This window comes from Chiloscyllium punctatum, chromosome 12 (genome assembly GCF_047496795.1).
Source record: "Chiloscyllium punctatum isolate Juve2018m chromosome 12, sChiPun1.3, whole genome shotgun sequence".
Taxonomy (NCBI): Eukaryota; Metazoa; Chordata; class Chondrichthyes; order Orectolobiformes; family Hemiscylliidae; genus Chiloscyllium; species Chiloscyllium punctatum.
This window is the reverse complement of record NC_092750.1, coordinates 18,432,896-18,456,612: the sequence shown is the minus strand read 5'-3', so window position 1 is coordinate 18,456,612 and position 23,717 is coordinate 18,432,896. Positions and strand designations below refer to the sequence as shown.

Below are 23,717 nucleotides of genomic sequence, written 5' to 3'. Positions count from 1 at the left end.
AAATTCCCAGCCTTTGGACATCAGGATTGTATTTTGAAGTCATTGTTCCTTTTACAGAGCTTTATATGCTGAAACACAGGACAGAAATTTGGCCTGAGAACTGAAATCCTAAAACAAACTACTAATGTGTGAGAGTTTGTCATCCCAGTAACCAGGACTAGAATTAACACTGTGCCTGTATTATATCTGTGAATAGACTACTCGGAACAGCATGTTTTAAGAAGTTGCCCATTGCATTCCCTGCTAGCATCATCCATCCATTCATTCTGAATTTTAAAAAATACTCCATTCCATGCCTTTAGTTTTCAAGTGTTTCTTTATTGAAGTTGTTTGCTTCAGCCACTTTGTTTCTTTGTCTGCGGCTTAAAGTATTTCAAAAGGATTATAAAGACTATTTCTAAGCAACAATATTTATCCGTTCACAGAGATCTTTTCAGCGTTTCTTGAACTTCTAATTAATTACTATTGATGTAGTTTCAAAATTCTTGAAGCAGAGCAGATTTATATACCCCTTCAATATAAAAATAGGCTCCTGGGCATTCACCACTTCTGTCAGATCTCAGAAAAGGCTTTGTTGCCATTTTTCCAGCCATGACCTGGTGAACCATTTAGTTTATCTGGGTTTATCAGGCTGCACCAAAAGATAACAGTTTTAGAGATCAAACGTATTTCTATAGAATAAATTTAAAGATGAAGGTAGTCCTTTTGCTTCAGCATTTAAAAAGAAGCAAGCACAAATCAAAAACATAATGTCAAAAATAGCCAGCATATTAGTCATTATTAGTAGACAGAAAAGCAAAATTGAAGTTTCAACTTCATCACCTTTCATTAGACTGAATAAAATGACAGATGAATAACATTTATGAAAAGTTTGAAATTGGTACATATATCAAAGTGTAGAATACCAAATGCTTAAAGGGAAAATAAGAAATGATTAAATGAATGAAGCGATATTAACATAAGGTGATAAGAAGCCAGCTAAAGAAATTTGAAATGTCCCCAAAATATACGTAAATGAGACAGTTGAGGGTAAAGCAGTTCTGAAATAGATACATGAAAAGTAAGCAGAGTGAAATCTTTAGTTAAAATCAGATGCTTATTTAAGTCAGGAAATGCAGAATGCTGCAAATTGCCAGTTGGAAGATAAGATATCCTACATTGAACAGTGGAAGGCGAAAAAAGAAGATTTTTGTTTGTGGAAATTCTTGAGAAATGGATATTGCTGGCTAGACCAGCATTTATTGCACGTCCTTTATTGCCCTGGACAAGGTAGTGCGAGGTGCCATTTTGAACTGTTATAATCCTTGGTTGTACGAGCAGCCACAGTGCTGTTAGGAAAGAATTTCCAGAAATTAGGACCTTATGATAGTAAAGATATAGTAATATAGTTTCAAGTCAGGATAGTGTGTGGCTCAAGGGAACTTGAAAGTGATGGTGTTCCTATGCATCCGCTGCCCTTATCCTTTGAGATGAAGAGGTCACAATGCAGAGCATCTTGTGGATGATATGCACTGCTGCCACTGGACATGGACTGTTTCAATTTCTGAGGAGTCACAAATGATGCTGAGCATTGTGCAATCATCAGCGAAAATCCCCACTTCTGACCTTATAACAAGGTAAGATCATCGATGAAGCTGCTACAAAAGGTTGACCCCAGGACACTATCCTGAAGAACTTCAAAAATTATGACCTGTTGCTGAGATTATTGACTATCAACAACCCAAATTTGTGATGGAATGTCATAATGGACTTTAAATATTAATTCTGTTTGTGTCTCCATGGATGCTGCCAAACCTGCTGAGTTTCTCTAACACTTTCTGTTTCTATTTCAGATGTCTGGCATTCACAGATATCTTGCTTTTACACAGTCATCTTCCTTTATGATAGGTACAATTTCAACTAGCAGAATTTTCCCCTGATTCCAATTTATGTCAGTTTTGCTAGGGTTGCTTGATGCCATTCTCAGTAAATGCTGCCTCACTGTCAATGGTGGTCACTCACCCCACTTCTGGATTTCTGCTCTTCTGTCTGTTTTTGGACGAAGGTCAAAACTTAGCATCAGCTGAAGAACATGAGCCACCCATTGCCAATGACTGAGCAGTAAACCTACATGCTAATCAATAACAGTTAATGACTGCAACAATCCTATGACAATTAATCTCTTTTACTGAAGGTGAATGTTGCAAAAACCATGGAATGGGGTTTATATCTCAGCGCTTAAATGTGACCAACAACACAACGACCATTCCCAGCCTCTAACCTGCTCTTGCAGCAACAGTATTTATATGGCTGATTCAGTTTCTGGTCATTGGTCACTTCCAGGATGGACATGGTTGGGGGTTTCAGCATTAGTAATGTCATTGAATGTTGAGGAGGGATGGCCTCTTGCTGGTGATGTTTATTTGCTGGCACTCATGATGATATTGCCCCTTTAACAAGGTTATGTTGTTATTCATAACAAAGCCGATGAATTAATGGCACAGATAATAGTGAATGATTATGATGTAGTAGGCATCACAGAGACTTGGTTACAGGGGGGTCAGGACTGGCAGTTAAACCTCCATGGTTTTTCGACTTATCGAAAAGACAGAGAGGTGGGCAGAGGGGGTGGAGTTGCCTTGTTAGTTAAGAACAAAATTAAATCTATGGTATTGAATGACATAGCGTCGGATGATGTGGAGTCTGTGTGGGTGGAATTGAGGAACCACAAAGGCAAAAAAACCATAATTGGAGTTGTGTACAGACCTCCTAACAGTGGTCAGGACCAGGGACGCAACATGTACCGGGAAATAGAGAAGGCATGTCAGAAAGGCAAGGTTACATTGATCATGGGTGACTTCAATATGCAGGTGGACTGGGTAAATAATGTTGCTAGTGGATCTAAAGAAAGGGAATTCATGGAATGCTTACAGGATGGCTTTTTGGAACAGCTAGTCATGGAGCCCACAAGAGAGCAGGCTATTCTGGACCTAGTGCTTTGCAATGAACCAGACTCTATAAAAGATCTTAAAGTAAGGGAACCCTTAGGAAGTAGCGACCATAATATGGTAGAGTTCAGTCTGGAGTTTGAAAGGGAGAAGGCGAAATCTGATGTAATGGTGTTACAGTTGAATAAAGGTAATTATGAGGGCATGAGAGAGGAACTGACTAAAATAGACTGGAAGCAGAGGCTAACCGGGAAGACACTAGAGCAAAAATGGCAGGAGTTTGTAGGTATAATTGAGGACACTGTACAGAGGTTCATTCCCAAGAAAAGAAAGATTAACCGGGGAGGGATTAGACAACCTTGGCTGACAAAGGAAGTCAGGAAATGTATTAAAGAAAAAGAGAGATCCTATAAAGTGGCTAAGAACAGTGGGAAATCAGAAGATTGGGAAGGATACAAAAGCAAACAGAGGATAACAAAGAGTGTAATAAGAAATGAGAGGATCAAATATGAAGGTAGGCTAGCCAGTAATATTAGAAATAATAGTAAAAGTTTCTTTCAGTACATAAGAAACAAACGACAGGCAAAAGTAGACATTGGGCCACTTCAAACTGATGCAGGGAGCCTAGTGATGGGAGATAAGGAAATAGCAGGAGAACTTAACAAGTACTTTGCGTCAGTTTTCACAGTGGAAGACAGGAGTAATATCCCAAAAATTAAAGGGTGTCACGGGGCTGAGTTGAGTATGGTTGCCATTACGAAAGAGATAGTGCTAGAAAAGTTAAAAAGTCTTAAAATTGATAAATCTCCTGGCCCCGATGGGATACACCCTAGAGTTCTGAGAGAGGTTGCTGAGGAAATAGCAGAGGCATTGGTTGAGATCTTTCAAGAGTCACTGGAGTCAGGAAAGGTCCCGGACGATTGGAAGATGGCTGTAGTAACCCCCTTGTTCAAGAAAGGATCAAGGCAAAAGATGGAAAATTATAGGCCAATCAGCTTAACCTCGGTTGTTGGTAAAATTCTAGAATCCATCATTAAGGATGAGGTTTCTAAATTCTTGGAAGAGCAGAGTCTGATTAGAACAAGTCAACATGGATTTAGTAAAGGGAGGTCATGCCTGACAAACCTGTTGGAATTTTTTGAAGAGGTAACAAGTAGGTTAGACCAGGGGAACTCAGTGGATGTGGTCTATCTGGACTTTCAAAAGGCCTTTGATAAGGTGCCACACGGGAGACTGCTGAGCAATGTGAGGGCCCATGGTGTTCGAGGTGAGCTGCTGGGATGGATTGAGGATTGGCTATCTAACAGAAGGCAGAGAGTTGGGATAAAAGGTTCTTTTTCAGAATGGCAGCCGGTGACGAGCGGTGTCCCGCAGGGTTCAGTGTTGGGGCCACAGCTGTTCGCATTATATATTAATGATTTGGATGAGGGAACCGGGGGCATTCTAGCGAAGTTTGCCGATGATACAAAGTTAGGTAGACAGGCAGGTAGTACTGAGGAAGTGGGGAGGCTACAGAAGGATCTAGACAGGTTGGGAGAGTGGTCCAGGAAATGGCTGATGGAATTTAACGTGAGCAAGTGCGAGGTCTTGCACTTTGGCAAAAAGAATATAGGAATGGACTACTTTCTAAATGGTGAGAAACTTAATAAAGCCAAAGCACAAAGGGATCTGGGAGTGCTAGTCGAGGATTCTCTAAAGGTAAACATGCAGGTTGAGTCTGTGATTAAGAAAGCGAATGCAATGTTGTCTCTTATCTCAAGAGGGTTGGAATATAAAAGCAGAGATGTACTACTAAGACTTTATAAAGCTCTGGTTAGGCCCCATTTGGAGTACTGTGTCCAGTTTTGGTCCCCACACCTCAGGAAGGACATACTGGCACTGGAACGTGTCCAGCGGAGATTCACACGGATGATCCCTGGAATGACAGGTCTAGCATATGAGGAACGGCTGAGGATACTGGGGTTGTATTCGTTGGAGTTTAGAAGATTAAGGGGAGATCTAATAGAGACGTACAAAATAATACATGGCTTTGAAAAGGTGGATGCTAGAAAATTGTTTCTGTTAGGCGAGGAGACTAGGACCCGTGGACACAGCCTTAGAATTAGAGGGGGTCATTTCAGAACGGAAATGCGGAGACATTTCTTCAGCCAGAGAGTGGTGGGCCTGTGGAATTCATTGCCACGGAGTGCAGTGGAAGCCGGGACGCTAAATGTCTTCAAGGCCGAGATTGATAGGTTCTTGTTGTCTAGAGGAATTAAGGGCTACGGGGAGAACGCTGGCAAGTGGAGCTGAAATGCGCATCAGCCATGATTGAATGGCGGAGTGGACTCGATGGGCCGAATGGCCTTACTTCCACTCCTATGTCTTATGGTCTTATGGTCTTAGTTTTTCTTTCAAGGGGGATTGTAGAGGCAGAGGTTCCATTTTGTCTGGAGATGGCTATTCTAAACAATGGCAAGGGAATGGCCAGTTTTTCCAGTTCAGGATTTCTTTTCTACTTTGGTTTCATTTATAGCAAACTGTCAAAAACTACTAGGGACCTAGAAGAGCAGCTACAGTGATAAGAGGTTCCATGTTTCAACAGAGGACTTGCCTGAACTTTCTGGAAACTCTCCTGCCTGTAAGAACCTGTTTGAATTTAGCTTTTGCCAAGGGAAGTGTTTATGGGATGTTGCAGGAATTGGAATAGCTCCTTCATTAAGTTGCGGTAGAGTTGGTTGGGTTTTCACATGCGTTGTTATTCTAGATTCTGTTTTCTTTTGTTCGTGTTTCAAACATGTGTAAATAAATTCTGTTTTGCTTGAAGCCAAGTGGTTTGACCAGCTGCATCGCACCTGGAATGTCCACTAAATATCTACCTTTTAAAAAAACTTTAAGAAGGTAGCCTAGACTCTAACTTTTATTTTTTTTATCTCCAGACATATAAGAACCTCTGCATTTATGATCCCTCTTGGAAACAAAACAAAGACAACATAACCTTCTTAAAGGGGCAGCATCTTTACACTCATGTGGCGTGAATGTTATTTGTCGCTTGAGAGCCCAAGTCTGGATGTTGCCCAGGTCTTGTTGCACATAGGCATGGACTGTTTCACTGTCTGAGGAATCACAAATAGTGCTGAACATTGTGCCATCATCAATAGCATCTCCATTTCTGACATGCTGATGCAAGGAATTATTAGACAGTTTGACTCCATGCTCCCTAAATGATTTGAGAAGCAGAAGGAATCATAGCATGCTGATTTTATCCCATGGTGGGGGGGTGGGGGGAGATCACCTGTTTCAGTTGTCAGAGATTAACATAGGTAAAAACAATGACTGCAGATGCTGGAAACCAGATTCTGGATAGTGGTGCTGGAAGAGCACAGCAGTTCAGGCAGCATCCAAGTAGCTTCGAAATCGACGTTTCGGGCAAAAGCCCTTCATCAGGAAACGTCGATTTCGAAGCTACTTGGATGCTGCTTGAACTGCTGTGCTCTTCCAGCACCACTAATCCAGAGATTAACATGTACAGACCTAACCTATTTCTCTTTAAAGTTATATTCCAAAAATTCTGATTCTGAAATGATTTCTTCCACAAGTTCTACCTATAAAATCACATTGAAAAATTGTTTGCAGTAGTTTTCCACCAAGCTCAGATTCATACTAGTACCTGAGATCTCTTCGTTCAAAATAAAGCTCCACATACATTTAGATAGAAGTAAACATGGCTTCTGTAAGCTTTCTTTTTGTTTTAGTTTTCTTGAGATATTTTCCTCATTTTGCTCCAATTAATAGGTGAAGGAACTGACTTTCTTATGCTATCCTTTAATTCCTGTTAAGAAATCAAGCCCAGGACTCCCTGCATTCAGTTCATTTCTGCCACTGTCTATCACTCAGCTGTTTTCAGTATAACTTGTCAACAATGAAATCCTTAGCCTTTATCAAAGGTTTCAATCCAAAGTGGTTATGGAATGTCACTTATAATGCCAATAAATACTTCATTTTGATTTTTCTCAGCTGGGTTTTGTTTTACTCCAGAAAACAGAGCTGTGACATTTTAATATTAATCTGATTGTAAGGCTCCAGGAAAGCTAACCTTAATCAAAACTTATCTCACTGTGAGTGGCTTGATCAACTGTGGAACAGCAACACTTTCAACTCCGTAAGGAGTATTTCATTCACTTTGAAGAAATTTGAGATCTCATCTCAAATAAATCTTGAAGTTAGTAGCCACAGAGGACCTTTAGTTTACCAAGTCTGTCAAGTATGTATCCAGTGAATGAAGAACAAAGACATGTTAACAGCCTTATTGATATTCTATCTTCCTTCATTGAGCCTTCTTGAAGAACTTAATTCCTATTTCACTTCCATTCAGAATTTTGTGGACAACTTTGAATTAGATCAAAACAGATTGATGTTCCCTGAGTAAATCTTTGGTTATATATTGTTTAGTCCTGGGAAGATCTTGTGGGCTATATCCTGTCATCAACACTGATCTGAAGGATAATGAGTTTGGCTTGAATGCATTATGCTAATCATATGAAATCAATCAGCGAATGGAGGTTGTTGACATTGAAGAAATAAAAAGTAGATAATATTGTTGAAGTAGTAATCTAAAGGAGAAATCACATGCAATCAACACACATGGGATCAAATATATGCTCACGTGCTGTTGCACTCTTCCTTTGTATATTGCGTCCTTCTCTAGTATGTAGAAATAAGCAACCTCTTTTGGCCATGGTCTACATTTGTTTCCCTGTTGGGCTATCATCTTAGACTGTCTCTGTTTCACTGCCTCCATCTGTCTGTCTTCTGTAGCCAATTTCATCGAATGGAGCCAGAATAAATAATCTCTGTATATCTTTCTAATGCTTTTTCATTTCATTTTTTTTGGCTTTGGCGTTCTGTGACTTGAAGCTTGTGATCTACAGCTGCAATGTTAGATGCAATAACCTGACTCTCATTTGATCTTGACAGATGGCAAAGGAGGCTTCAGTCTGACTATTTACTTTTCTTTCTTCACTGTCTATTCAAGTGTGTTATTTTTCATACAGTTCCCCTTTTTCTGTGTAAACTATAGTGACTTCACTGCCAGAAATGTGGTTCCACCAAATTCAAATAATCTTTAATGGTATTAGCTAAGATTTATACTTATTCTGAATTTTTTTGTGCAGTCCAGAAAATTTCAGTTATCAGTTACTCTTGCAAAATTATTGTAAATTCCTGTCAATAGGTGGATTTCTTCCAGTTTGAATTTGGACGTAAATTAAATTTAGGTTGTAATTGTGTTTTGAACTTAAAGCTCTAAATGTGTTCACATTCATTGAATCTCTGTAAGATAAAGTCAACTTTGTTTTGATGCCTAAAAGTAGAGACTTTTTAAAAATATTGTTCACTCTCACTACAATCTCACTTTCAGTATTGATGTATGAATCTCCTGACATCTTCCAGTTCATCATGTTCCAGTAAAATATCCTGTCCCTTCCATATGGCCTTATTATCAATAGAATAATTGCTTAAAATACTATTTTGATCATAGAGTCATAGAGATGTACAGTATGGAAACAGACCCTTTGTTCCAACTTGTCCATGCAGACCAGATAACCTAAATAAATCTAGTCCCATTTTCCAGAATTTGGCCCATATCCCTCTAAACTCTTTCTATTCATACACCTACCCAGATGCCTTTTAAATGTTGTAATTGTACCAGACTCCACCACTTTATCTTGCAGCTCATTCCATACAAGCTCCATCCTCTGTGTGAAAATGTTGCCCCTTTGCATCCTTTTAAATTTTTCCCCTCTAACCTTAAACCTATACCCTCTAGTTTTAGACTCCCTCACCCTCGAAAAAGTCCTTGTCTATTCACTCTATCCATGCCCCTTCTGATTTTATAAACCTCTATAAGGTCACTGCTCAACCTCTCCAACCCTGGCAACATCTTTGTAAATTGTTTCTGAACCCTTTCAAGTTTCACAACATCCTTCCTATAGCAGAGACCAGAATTGCATGCAGTATTCCAAAAATGGCCTAACCAATGTCCTGCACAGCTGCAACATGACCTCCCATTTCCTATAATCAGTGCACCGACCAATAAAGGAAAGCATGCTAAGCACCTTCTTCACTATCCTATCTACTTGCTTTTGCCTTTCAAGGAATTATGAACCTGTATTCCAAGATCTTTTTGTTCAGCATCGCTCCCCAGTCAGTTCTGTATCCAAATGACTAGTTCTCCCTGTAGTCAATATGATCTAACCTTGCTAACCAGTCTACCATGAGGTACCTTGTTGAATGCCTTACTTAAGCCCATATAGATCATATCCACTGCTCCAACCTCATCATTTCTCTTTTGTTACTTCTTCAAACAACTCTGTCAAGTTAGTGAGACACTAAAATGACCTTATGGCTAAAGTTACTTTGAGTACTTTATTGTATAGGCAAAAGTGAGGACTGCAGATGCTGGAAATCAAAATCTAGATTAGAGTGGTGCTGGAAAAGCATAGCAGGTCAGAGGAGCAGTAAAATCAACGTTTTGGGCAAAAGTTCATCAGGAATGAATGCAAATTGAGGATGAGATATCAGAGATAGAGTATTCTATGCCATTTGTTGGGATTAGTTGAGATATTACAAATTACATGAAAGATGGGAGTGGCTCATACTTCTCAACTTCAATATCAACTTATTTTCCTTGGAATCAGTCACTACTATAGAACTTCACACTTGTAATTGAGGTGGAAAACTATTCAATGACTATCAGCTCCAGATTAATGAAGGAGTGTGACCAGTCTGTGAGGCAACTATGTCAGTCTTTACTGTTTTGGCATGAGATAAGTAGAAGAATTAATCAAAAATTATTTTAATGTAAAATCTTTTTTTTATAATTCAGACTGAATTCACAAAGTCACTTTCAGGTATTTGACTTAATTTGTTATCAAATGTGGTTATTTTTGCATTTTAATTGAAATGAAACATTACAAAATTTGATCCTAGAGCGAGCCTGATGGCAAGCAACTTGTTTATATATGAAACAAAGCATGAGAGGGATAGTGTCATAGTCAGTAATACACATGAAGAACAATGAACTTACAGGCTTACTGCTCATCATATCATTAGAAGGTAAAGGTATATTGAAGAATAGGACCTTCTTTGATCTCATGCATAATTTGGTTCTATTTCATGAAATGTTTAAAGGCTTATTGAGTTAAATCTTCTTCCTTTTCTTCTGTGACATTTACCATTCCTTGGCTAGGCCATCAACATGACTGGTTGTTGAGAGGTGACAAGATGGCTCTCATTGTCGAGCTCCTACCTTTTACTTCAATTATTAATTCAACTGATGGCAAATTTGAGTGAGGTGGTAAAGGCAATTGGCCATTTTCCAGACAGATTAGATTTTGTTTTAATTTTTGTTTCATGATTGTTGATGCTAAACTACCCCTTAATTTCTGATTTTTCTAAATTGTGCTTTGGAATTGTTTTCAGTTGAACTCAGGACATCTGTCATTTGCTGTCAATCGAGGGACCAGTCGAACTATAAGGTTGCTGCTGAATCGAATGCCATTGAATGATGGGAAGTGGCATGATCTTCAACTAGAGCTACGAGACGTGAGGAATGGGCGTGATATTCGATACATAGCAACAATCACTATTGATTTCGGACTTTATCAGGTCAGATTGATTTCTTTCTAGATGCATTAGAGCATGTAGGGAAGTCTCTTAGAAACCTGGAGCTCAGAAGTTATCCTCTTGGTCCATCTTGTGTGTGCTGGTTCTTTGAATGAACAGTTATGCACTATGAGGCAGTAGTGCTAACACTGAGTCACCATGTTATCTGTTATGCTTTTTACATCCAGTTAGTGAAGAAGACCAATTTTCATTTTTTTGGATTTATCCACAAAATAAAACACTACAGATGTGTACCTCCTCACTCAGCCATACCACAGTATCCTATATACCCCTCGATAGATGTTTGGGTGACACCCAACAATCACACTGACGTATTCCATTCCTCTGCATCAATACCTAAGTAACCAAATGCCTTTTAATATCATTATCAACTTGAGGATTTGTGTTTCTGGGCACCAAGGTTTCTTTGCTCACTTGCACCTCATAAACTTACTTAAAATATATTGCCTTTCTTCAAACACCATCTGTGACAGGCTGTGTGGATTCAACACTTGGACTGTCACCTCAGAAGTGAAAAAACAGTCTCTCACACTATTGAGGGATTGTCTAAGAAAACAATGGCTATGTTTTGTTATTAGTACTCCAAAAATGCACTCTGCACATAATTTCATTTGTCATGATCTGTCCATTTCATCATCCTATGTAATCCTGAAATTTATAACTATTATTGCTATCTATGACACAAGCACACATCGATTTCTAGAATTTGTAAACCATAATGCTGCTGTGTCATTAATAACTTAATGTAGTTTACTCAAGGTAGTTTATAAAAATTGCATAGTAATGAACCCAAAATTGCTCTTTGGGAAATACCACTGCCATTAACCTCTCAAACAGAATACGACACACCCATCACAACCTTTTGTTTGTGATGGAAGCAACCTCCATTTGCTTCCATCACCTCATTTAAATTTCTGTGCAGCACCTTATCCAAATGCATTTCAAATGTGGATATGCAAGATATGCTAACAAGCTTCCCTGTAACTTTATCAAAGAATTTGATCAAGTTAGTCAAGAAAAAAGGAAAGCCTCAGACTTGCAATGATGAAATTCATGTTTGCTCTCCTTGTTTTAGCCTATGCCTTTGATACAAATTGTTGTTTTATCCTTGATAGTGGTTTCCAATAATTCCCCCATTCACTGTTGTTGACTGACTGATCTGTTGTTTCCTAATTTATTCCTCTTCTCTTTCACATTAACAACCTTCCAGTCTCCAGCATTACTTTTATATCCAGTCAGGACCCAGGTGACCTATTAACTTCCAGTCATGCTAAATTTCTAATACCTTTTATCTATTCCTGCCTATGACCTTTTAGTCTAACCTTCATATCATCTGCTTCTAATGTGAAGATAGATGCAAAGTGCTCATTTAGTACAAAAGGACTTTGATCTTTAAAGGGTCTGTAATAACTCCAAAGTTGAAAGGTAAACCCTCCAATTTTCTAAGGATTCAACCAGATGCTGAAGTCATTTTTGTCCAAAATCAAGTTTAGATTAGGTTAGATTAGATTCCCTACTGTGTGGAAACAGGCCCTTCGGCCCAACAAGTCCACACTGACCCTCCGAAGAGCAACCCACTCAGAGCTGGTGAGATACATTCACCCTTGACTAATGCATCTAACACTTCAGGCAATTTAACATGGCCAATTCACCTAACCTGCACATTTTTTGACTGTGGAAGGAAGCCGGAGCACCCGGAGAAAACCCACACAAACACGGGGAAAATGTGCAAACTCCACACAGACAGGTGCCCGAGGCAGGAATTGAACCCAGGCCCCTGGCACTGTGAGGCAGCAGTGCGAACCACTAAGCCACTGTGCCACCAATGTGTGCAAGTCTTTTTCCAGGTCTGTTTTCTTCTCCCTCATTAGAAAAAAATGCAATTTCATTGTAAGAACATCACCATTGTATTTAAGCAATATGTGATAAAATTACTGTAATCGCCCACAATAACATATGTGACCTTTCATCTGCCAATTATCCTTTGAGAAACAGTGCATCCTGTAAGCTTTTTATCATCTCATTAGTAGAGCATCTCCTAGGCTACAGCTGAGCCTTATTTGTGTAACCTCAACTTTGGAAACAGAGGTGCACCACAAAAAACACAAAACTGCATGTAAACTAAACAGCCTTTCTCACATTGCTTCACTTTTTGTTAATTCCTGATATTTTATCCACTCTTTATTTTGCAAATTTAAACCAGTAAGCCAACTGAAAGCCCAGGCGAGCAGTTGAACTGGCCAGATCAAGGCAGCTGTCACGGCTATGTTACAAGATGGTCTCCAATAAAGTGTTTTAAACTAATGGTACAATGATTGTGGTTTTAATTAGTATTTTCTTGTTGTTAGGATACAGTTGTTGTTGGCAATGAGTTACACGGGCTGAAGTTGAAGCATCTTCAAGTTGGTGGTATTCTCAGAGCTGGTGAGGTACAGAATGGATTGGATGGCTGCATCCAGGTATAGGAATTGTTGCTTGTTACAGGTAGTTCTGTCTGTCAATTGTGACCATCAGTACAGATTTGAATTCAGTTGAGAAGTCTTGTGGATGCAGTAGCCACCATTGTCCAATATGTATGCTCTGTCGCTTATTGTTCATATCGAGAAGGTGTGCATTATATTGATTTCAGAGTTTGTTCAGTTTTCTGTGCTATGGTAAGTTAATTTCTTCCTCCAGTAATGAGCTGTACTAGATCAAACAATGACCCTTGGAAGCACTCAAGACAGGCAAAATCTGAACTGATGGAGATTGCTTAATGTTCAAGGACACTTCCTCACACCATATGTGAAAATCAGATCACACTTTCTATATTCAATCCTGAATTCATACGAAATTAGCTAACTGCATTTGCAGCATCTATTATTTTATTTAGGTAGAAATTAGGAGAAAAATCAACCAGCTCTGCTCATCATAATTAGTAATGATGTATGCAAGAGGGAGTTTTCAAACAGGATTTTATAACTTGTAAACTTGGCAAAACTACTTGTACATAGGTCTGAGCAATCTTACAGCTCTTCGCTGTATTTTGTACAATATGTATATACATTTTATACGTATTAGGATGAATTGGATTTATATATTATTCCTATGAGGCAAAAAAAATTCCCTCATCTCCTGATACATTTATATATTGGAAAGTACAGTTTCAAAGATACTCATGCCTCTTCTGCATCTAGCCCATGGTCCATTTTGGTGATTAGGATGTTTGTAGTCAATGTTGCTAAACCTATTCATCATCAAACTTCCCCAAATGCATGTACACTTAAGTGATCATGAGAACAGCTGGTTGACTTTTCTTTATTCCCTGCCAACCCAACTTCCCCTTTCTGACATCCACTGCTTGTGACTGAAGAGACTCTTGTTAGCAGACGAAAACACTCTGAATATTGACTCTTCTAGATTTCTATGATTCAGTTTTATTCCTGTCTTCAGTAGTTTGTAGAATTTCTTCCAGAAACCCTTAGTTCATTTAACTCCTGTGCATAATATATGTATATGATCTCCTGTTCTTTCCAGCTAGATCGGCCTAGCATTATATGACCTGCAAATAAATGGTGCACACAAGTGTAGATCTATATTTTTGTTTAGCTTGAAATGCAAATTTATAGTGTTAATGTAGGTACCGAAGAAGTCAATCTATTGACTACTGTTTTTTTTTCCGACCCTCAGGGTGTGCGTCTTGGTGAAACCTCTATTGGAATTGCAATGCCAAAACCAAGTCGGACCATGAACGTAGAATTAGGCTGCACCATCCCAGATCCATGTGACTCCACCTCGTGTCCTCCTAACAGTTATTGCAGCGATGAATGGCAGAGTTACTCTTGTATCTGTGAGCCAGGTATTGTTTGCAAAACCGAAGGTAGTTATGTATCTTTTACTGATCCTTTTCTCTCCCTTGTCATTGCAATATTTATTTATAGCAAAAGCTTTATTTAGAAGAATCAGTTTTCAAGTTAGTTTCACAGACCACAGGTTTTCTACAGATATAGATGTGTTGGCAGTAATTTTCAATTCCTCTCTGGCCACAGGAGAGGTGCCAGAGGACTGGAGGTTAGCCAATTGTGGTACTGTTATTTGAGAAAGGAGCAACTACTAAACTAGGAAAATGCAGGAGAGGCTATCTAACCTTTTTGGTGCTGAAGGAATTGGAAGAAATTCTGAGGGACGGAATTAATCTGCACGTGGAGAGGTTGAGATTAATCAAAAATAATCAACATGGTTTTGTTGAGGGGAAGCAATGTCTGACCAACTTGATTGAATTTGTCAAAGAGGTAACCAGGTGTGTAAATGAAGGCATTATGTTCAAGATAATCTACTTGTACTTCAGCAAGACTTTTCATAATTTTCTGCGTGGAGGACTGATAACAAAGGTAATAGCTAATGGAATCTAAGGAAATTTAGCAAATTGGATACAAAATTCTTACTGAGTGGTAAGAAGCAGAGGGTGATGGTTAAGGTGACTAGAAACCTCTGTCCTGTGGAGTACCGCAGAGATCAGTGTTGGGCCATTGCATTTTGTAGTATAAGAGAGTGGTTTAGACTTGAATGTAGGAAAGCTGATCATTAAGTTTGCAGATGATAATAAAATTGTGGGATGGTAAATAGTGAGAGAATAGCCTCAGATTACAGGAGGATATAGATGGGTTATTCAGATGGGTTGATCAATTTGTGTGAGGTGATCTACTTGAGCAGGATAAACAAGGCAATGGTTAGGACCCTGAGTATCACCAAGGATCAAAGGAACTATTGTGTACATGTCTACCAATCCCTTAAGGTAGCAGGAAAGCTGGGGAAAATGGTTAAAAAGGCATATGGGATGATTGTATTTATTAGCAAAGGCATAAAGTTTGAGCAGGGAGGTTATGCTGACACTGTATAAAATTTGGTTAGGCCACAGCTGGAGTATTGTGTGTATTTCTGGAATCCACATTATAGGAGAAATGTGTTTGCATTGGAGAGGGTGCAGATGAGATTTATCAGGATGTTGCTTGAGCTAGCATGTTTTAGTTAGGAAGAGAGATTGGATCAATTCGGGTTATTTTCCTTGGAGCAGGGGAAACAAAGGAGAGACGTGATTGAAATATATAAGGTTATGACAGATACAGACAGTATACAGGGGAAAAAAACTTGGTGGAGGAATCAATGACCAGAGGCAAACATTTAAGCTAAGGGCATGAAGTGCGGAGATGGTGAGAGGTTTTTTTTTCCACTCAGGATGGTTGGAGCTCATTGTCCATACGAGTAGTAGAGACAGAAACTCTCATGATATTTAAGTATTTAGATCTCCACTTGCAATACCAAGGCATACAAGGCTGTGGGTCAAGTGCTGGAAAATGGGATTAGAATAGTTAGGTGCTTGTTTTCAACTGGATCAGACTCAATGGGCCTTTTACGTGCTGTAGACTTCTGACTGTCAGAAGAGATCCATTTTAGTTCATTCATCGAGAGGCTTTGCAGCATCTAATCTGGTCTTAAATCATTCTAGGGTATTCCCCCTCGCTACTCTATCCAAAGCTCAATATGAGTATTGATCACTCTGAACTTTCTTAAATCAACCTTAAGTGTACCTTTTGTGTAAATTTGAACATGTAGACTGCAGTTAGCGAGGAAGTTCCAGGATTTTGACCCATCGAAAGTCAAGGAACGATGACTTGGTTCTAAGTCAGGGTGGTGTGTGACTTGGAGTCAAAGTAGTAGATAAAGGTGTCCCCATTCATCCACTGCCCTTACCCACCTTCGTAGTAAAATGTTTGGTTTTAGAAGGTTCCGTGGAAGGAATTTGGTGAGTTATTGCAGTGCATTTTGTCGATGGTATATACTGCTGTCTCTGAGTATCATTTGTGAATGAAATGCATGTTGAAAGTTGTGAATGGGATGCCAATCAAGTGGCTGATTTGTTCTAGATGATCTTGAGGTTTGTTGGAACTCACCCATCCTGCCAAGTACCAAGTATTCCATCAAGTTCCTGACTTGTGCCTTGTAGATGGTTCACAGGCACTGGGATGCATAATTCCTAGGCTTTGACATGCTCTTGTAGCATGTATATAAAGTTTATTATTTAAATTTATTATAGTGGTTATATATTATATGGCTGGTCAAGTTCAATTTCTGGTAATGCCCAGGTTATTGATGGTGGAGGATTCACTGATAATGCCAATGTCAAACAGTGATAGTTATATTCTTTCGTGCTATAGATATGTATTTTTTCTACCACTTGTGTGACGTGAATGATACTTGAGAACCTAGGTTTCTTGACTTTCACTTAAATGTAACTTGAGTGCATGAATATAGAGATTGTATTTTCAATAAATATGTATGTATAGATGTATGAATTAGGAATGGGAGTAGGCCACTCAGGTCCCTAAAGCTTGTTCCTCCAGTAAGATCAAGGCTGATCTAGTTACTCCACTTTCCTGCTTTTTTCAAAGAACCTTCACTCCTTTATTTATTAAGAATCTATCTACCATACTTTAAAAATATTCCAAGGCAATGTTCCTCAAATGGCAGTGGAAGTAGAGTCCCAAAGATTCATGTTGGGATGCAGGGGGGTGGGGGGATTTTCTCCATCTCTATTTTCAGTGAGCGACCTCTCATTTTTGAACAGTGACCCTTATCTTAGATTCTCCAACAAGAGGAAACATCCTTTGCGAAACCCTCCAGCTTAATTTAAAACCAGCAACACAGAAACAATTTATCCCATGCAGTAATCTGTAGAAATTCGAGTGGTCAAGAACTAAAGTCAAAATTAACAACTTTATTTCTGAAATGAGAATAATTAACTAACAACTATGTACAAGTCCTTACACTAACCTATCTTTTACCTTCCCTTCTTTGATACTAGTCCGATAAAACTCCCAAATAAGATTTACAAAACAACACTTCTTATCTCAAAACCAGGCAGCTTTTGGTTCTTACATTTGGATCTTCCTGTGTCTTTTCTTTTTAGGAATTTCTGCATCACAGGTAATTGTTCGAAAAGGTTCCTCTTAAGAGAGCTATTTTTCAAGCAGTCTGTTACATGCTGGGGCTTGGCAGTTCTCATCTCAACTGTTCAATTTTCCCCAAAGCATCGGATTGTGTCATTGGCTTTAAAAGTCTTCATTATACTAAACTCAAACTGGATTAGAGTTTGGTATTTTTAAGTGTATAATTTAAACTGATTGGCCAAATTTGAATTTGTTTTTGTCTCCAGGCAACGAGCTAATCGCGTTGGTTGACCAAGTGTTACATTGTTACCTTATTGAGAACACTTAGTACTGTGCCTGGTAGTTTTGCTGCTTGTAACTCTCTTAAAGCACAGGCAAAAGTGAGGAAAGCAGATGCCAGAGATGCCAGAAACCAGAGATTCCTGATGAAGGGCTTTTACCCGAAACATCGATTTTCCTGCTCCTCGGACCCACTGTACTTTTCCAGCACCACTCCTGTTTTAAAGTACACCCACACCTTCATAACTAGACCTTCAGGGCATTTTATATTTCAATCAAGTTTCCTCTTACTCTTCTAAACTCCACCAGACACAGGTCTTGCTTATACAGTCTTTTCTCATGAGCCAGTCAGCTCGTCCAAAGCCCAGGCATTAGTCAGCCTAGTAAACTTCCTCTGAAAAGTTTCCAACACTCTTATACCCTTTCTCAACTAAGATACCAATACTGTATACAGCACTCCAGAAGTGGTCTTACCAATGCCCTGTATAACTGAAACATAAGCTCCCTACTTTTACATTCATTTCCCCTAATTTTGTGAGAAGATTTGTAGCTCGGGTGCTCATTGTTGTGGTTCTGTTCACCGAGCTGGGAATTTGTGTTGCAGACGTTTCGTCCCCTGTCTAGGTGACATCCTCAGTGCTTGGGAGCCTCCTGTGAAGCGCTTCTGTGATCTCTCCTCCGGAATTTGTAGTGGTTTGAATCTGCCGCTTCCGGTTGTCAGTTCCAGCTGTCTGCTGCTGTGGCCGGTATAGTGGGTCCAGATCGATGTGCTCATTTCCTCTTTCAATAAACAATAACAATCTAATATCTTTCCTAACTACTTGCTCTGCCTGTACGGTAACCTTTTGTGATTCATGCATTAAGACATCCTGATCTCTCTGCATATCAGAGCTCTGCAACATCTCACCATTTAGATAATATGCTTGCTTTTATTCTTCCTGTCAAAGTGGACAATCTCACATTTTCTCACATTATATGCCATTTGTCAGATCTTTATCCATTCACTCATCTATATCCCTTTGTAGTCTCATGCCTTCTACAACAAATTACTTTCTTGCCCGCCTTTGTTACTTACAAATTTATGAACTATACCTTCAATTCCTTCATCCAAGTCATTTGTATAGCCTGTAAAATATTGAGGGCCCAGCACCATAATCACACCAATTGTCATATTTTGACAAACAAAAATGACCCATTTATCCCGATTCTTTCATGATGGCTACCCAATCTTCCATCCATGCCAATATGTTACTGCCTGTAAAATGAGATTTTATATTCCTCAGCAACATTTAATGTGATCCTATTATCAAATATTTTCTGGAATTCCATCAGTTGATATCTACCAATGCTCTTTTAATCACAGCAAATACATTGGTTAAACATGAATTACCTTTCACAAAGCTATGTTGACTCTGCCTGCTAAACTTGAATGTTTTGAAATGTCTGAATGTTTTGAAGTGTCCTGTTGTAATGGCTTTAATAATGGCTTCCAACATCTTCCCAATGACAGACATTAAGCTAACTGCCCTGTACTTTCCTGCTTTCTATCTTCTCCCCTAAAGGCAATTTACATTCGCTACTTTCCCTGAAACTAAGATATTTTAGAAAAGTAAAACAAGCTTGCAGCTCCAACAAATTTTCGGTGCCACCTCCTAGCTGGCTGTAATTTTCTTGAATTTCTCCCTTCCCTCTTCTGACTCTCAGCTATTCCTGGGATGTTACTTGTTTTCTTAATAGTGAAGACCAGTGCAAAATATCTGTTCACGTAATCCTTAATGTCTTTATTTTCCATTATTAATTCCCCAGACCCAATTTCTTTCGAATCAACACACCTTTTTTAACTCTTCTTTTTAAATTTCGATCAAAATTCTTAATATATGTTTAGCTAGCTTTCCTTTGTACTATAATTTTACCCCGGTTAGTAACCTTGTAATTCTTTGCTTTTTTAAAGATATTCTGTCCATGCAGCTGACTTGCTGCCCACTTTTTGTGCAAATATATGACACATTTTGTTGAAGCTTTTTGTCATGTACTCATCAGGACAATTTCCAAGAATACTATTATAAAAGGGAACAACATTTTTAGATCATATGCAAAACATATGTTGGATGGTTGGCAAGTGGATTTAGATTGATAGAGACCTTGCCATGGCAAATGCACCTGTTAAATAGTTACTAACAGTCAACCGTCAATCAGATTTAATTATCCACATATGGATTCCAAATTAAACATGTAGCAAACAGTAATTTATCAGGCAATGCTGTAATAGATAATGCTAATTTAAATTGACAGTGATAATTCCAATCCACAAAGAGTTTATCAGATAAAAAATGCAGAAGTGGCATAAAAGTTGATGTAAAATATTTAAGAATGTTTCATGTTTAGGTTACTATGGTGAGTCTTGCATCGATGCCTGTCAGCTGAATCCATGTGAGAATGAATCTGTCTGTCGTCGCAAACCCAGTTCCTCTCATGGGTACACATGTGACTGTGGAGAGAACCATTTTGGCCAGTACTGCGAGCACAGGTAAAACAATACCGCTGAATGGAGGAATGCAATACATTTCTATTAGGGAACGAAGTTAGAAGCACCAAAAGTTGCCGTTGTGAGAATAGTTGTATAGAAAATCTGAGGAATGGCGTAAGCATGTCATTCATCTACTTTACAGTTTTAAACAAAGACGTTGCAGTCTGGGTAGAATGTGCTAGATGGTTAGGCAGATGATTCTGTGGAACTTGGGTGTGCCTTTTTGACTTTTGTATTCATTTGCAGGATGTGGAAATCACTGGTAAGGCTAGCATTTATTGCCCATATTCAGAAAGTGCAAGTCAATTGTATAGATATTTTCCTAACCAACCTATTCAGAGATATTATTAGACACCTCTGGAGCAAGTGGAACTTGAATCTGTACCTCCTGCACCAGAGGTGGGGAGACAACCAATGGGCCACAAGAACCTTATGTTAGTTGTATATTGACCTCCATTGAATTGTATAAAGGTGATAGGAATTAGCTGGAGGATTCATGTGTACACTATAAATAGACAAACTAAGGATCTTTTTATGGAGTAGTTGTGTCCTGGGCTCAGAGTCAGAAGAGCCGGGTTCAAATCCTGTCCTCATGATTTGATGACCATGAGGTGTCATAACACTTCCAAACATTTCATTATAGAATAAATAGGCTAAAATTATAGTTATTGAATTAAGAGATGCATGCTTGTAATGTGTAACTGTAAATAAATAGATAATGCGCGTAGAGATTGGTTCCAGTTCTACTCTTCACCATCTGGCTTTTTTGAATATAACAATTCAGTCTGCTTAAGACGTGGAACAAAAGTCATCCACCTTATTCTTTCACCCCACATTCCAACCCCTACCCCTAAAACTGTTTGTACCTGACCAAAAATGTATTTTGAGATGCCCTTAACTCTGAAAAGAGATTTTTTTTGTGGGTAGTTTGAAGTTGTTTTGTTGCCAAGGATTTGCTGCCACTATATTTTAAACCGTTAATATGGTGTATTCAGAAGAATGGTATATCCTTCCATGCATGTGCATTAGTCCTTGCTGTATTTTGTTTGACCTTTTCTTCCCTTTCCCCCTCAATGTATTCCTTGTACCCTTAAATTTTTTATTACAACGGAATCATATTGTAGAGTTTGTTTATAGTGCACCAGTCACAGTTGATTGTTAAAGAGAGAAATAATATTTGATTCTCATTTCAGTACCTTTATAATGTACACAATGCCTTTGATAGACACTGCAGTGAGGGTGGAATTTACCTTCAGAGCTTTAAGTGTTGCAGCTGGACCACGTGTTTTTCCATGCCTACCTCAATGGTTTGGGTTCAGAATTTATTGTGGACTATGAATGGGAATCAGTACTTTGCAACTGTGTTCTTTGCGCAACAAATGGTAAGTGCTATAATGATTTTTATTCCCTCCTGAATTTCCATCTAGAATCGATCACCAATGTCCCAAAGGCTGGTGGGGGAATCCAACTTGTGGACCCTGCAACTGTGATATCAGTAAGGGCTTTGACCCAGACTGCAACAAGACAAATGGCCAATGCTACTGCAAGGTTAGTATCATCGTGTCATCAAGAAAATGCCACTTTTTATCTTTCTTGTCTCTTCCTTGATATTGAGTTTTCATTAAGGTTTGAATATGTATCATATATTGAAACCTCTAAACTTCCTGAATGTACAACTAAAAATAAATCAGCTGTTGATTTTTATTGAGATCCATTGATGAGTTTTACATTTATCATTACCAGTATAAGCAGCATCAGTTTGACTTTTTAAATATATGATGCTGTGGTTATTACTTCAATGTATTCTGCCTGTCAAAGAATCCAATTTGATAGTTTTTCTTGCCTGGCACAGACACCAATTTCCCCAGTTTGTTTCATGAATCAGCCTTACATAATAGGTTGTTGTGGTTCTGTTTGCTTAGCTGGGAATTTGTGTTGCAAACGTTTCGTCCCCTGTCTAGGTGACATCCTCAGTGCTTGGGAGCCTCCTGTGCAACACAACTCCCAGCTCGGCGAACAGAACCACAACAACGAGCACCCGAGCTACAAATCTTCTCCCAAACTTTGATTACATAATAGGTATCTAACAATGATGTCTTTAAGACTCATCTCTGTAAGTCACCCACTTGAGTAGTGCTCCACACAAGTCAATAACTACATAATTTACAGACTGTTTATGTCACTTTACAAATATACATTCAATCATGGGAGTATGGGTTCACTGGTGTTGTCAACATTTATGTCAATCCCCAAGTGATCTTGAAAAGATGGTAATGAGCTGCTACCTTGAACTTCCGCAGTCTAAGGCATGCAAATATACCTATAATATTGTTATGAAGGGACTTACAGGACTTTAACAGCAGCAATGAAGGAACAGTATTTTAGTTTTAAGTCAGGATGATGTGAAAGACTTGATGGGAACTGCCTTCCAAAGTGTTCCAAGAGCCTATTAATCGTTAGTCTTAGCAGTGGAGATTACAGGTCTGATAGGTGCGACTGAAAGAGCCTTGGTGAGTTGTTTGAAGTACGATCCTATCAATAATTCACAGCTGCCATGGTGCACTAATGGTCGAAGGTGCAAATGTTTTAAGATACTAGATGGGATTTCAAGTGGTTTACCTTCCCTGAGTGGTTTCAAGCTGTGCTCCTCCAATCAAGTATGGAGTATTCCATCATGCTGCTGACTTCTCCTTATTGATGGTAGAGACTCAAAAGATTAGTTATTGCTACAGAGTTCTTAGCCTCTGATCTGCTCAGATAACTATAGTTTTTCATATTACTGGTCCAACCAGCAGAAGGTTTCCCCTCAATTTATATCAACATAAGTTTTACTAGGACTTCTTGATGCCACATGCTGCCTAGATGCTAATGGAGCAAGAATTGGCCAGATTGGGTTTGTCTTGCTTTTGAGGGTAGGACAGAATTGGATAGTTTGAGGCGTTGCCAGAAAGATGCTAGTTTTGGAGTTTTACTAGAGCAGCTTGACTTGGAGCATAGCTCCAAGTTGCTCCTCAGATGCTGCATGATCTGCTGTGCTTTTCCAGCACCACACTCTTGATTCTAATCTCCAGCATCTGCAGTCCACACTTTTGCCTTGAAACATAGCTAGTCCTGTAGCACCAGGCTTCATTACTATAGCTGGAATGTTTGAACTGAACATAGAGTTTGCTGTATCTGGTTCCTTCTTGACATCAGGTGTCATGAATTGACTGACAATTTCATTTGTGACACTAGGGACTTCAGGAGTAGGTTAAGATGGATCATCCTTTGACAGTTATGTATACATGCAGTTGCATAAATCTTTAACATTACCTTAAATTTCTGAAATTATTCAGTGTTGAAGATGGGAATGTTTGTGCAGCTTTTTGTTTATTTAATTATCCACCAGTGTCC

At 38.9% G+C, this 23,717-nt stretch overlaps 1 protein-coding gene across 5 annotated transcripts in view; it reads left to right on the top strand.

Moving 5' to 3' along the window:
- The window catches only part of LOC140483641 (cadherin EGF LAG seven-pass G-type receptor 3-like), a 253,976-nt gene that overhangs the window by 119,381 nt on the left and 110,878 nt on the right, over positions 1–23,717 (top strand). For all 5 annotated transcript variants that reach the window (XM_072581951.1, XM_072581949.1, XM_072581950.1 and 2 more), the window contains 5 exons: positions 10,389–10,574; positions 12,941–13,051; positions 14,262–14,430; positions 20,183–20,324; positions 21,752–21,872. In XM_072581951.1, the coding sequence (XP_072438052.1) occupies positions 10,389–10,574; positions 12,941–13,051; positions 14,262–14,430; positions 20,183–20,324; positions 21,752–21,872 (729 nt within the window). The remainder of the gene's footprint in view (positions 1–10,388; positions 10,575–12,940; positions 13,052–14,261; positions 14,431–20,182; positions 20,325–21,751; positions 21,873–23,717) is intronic.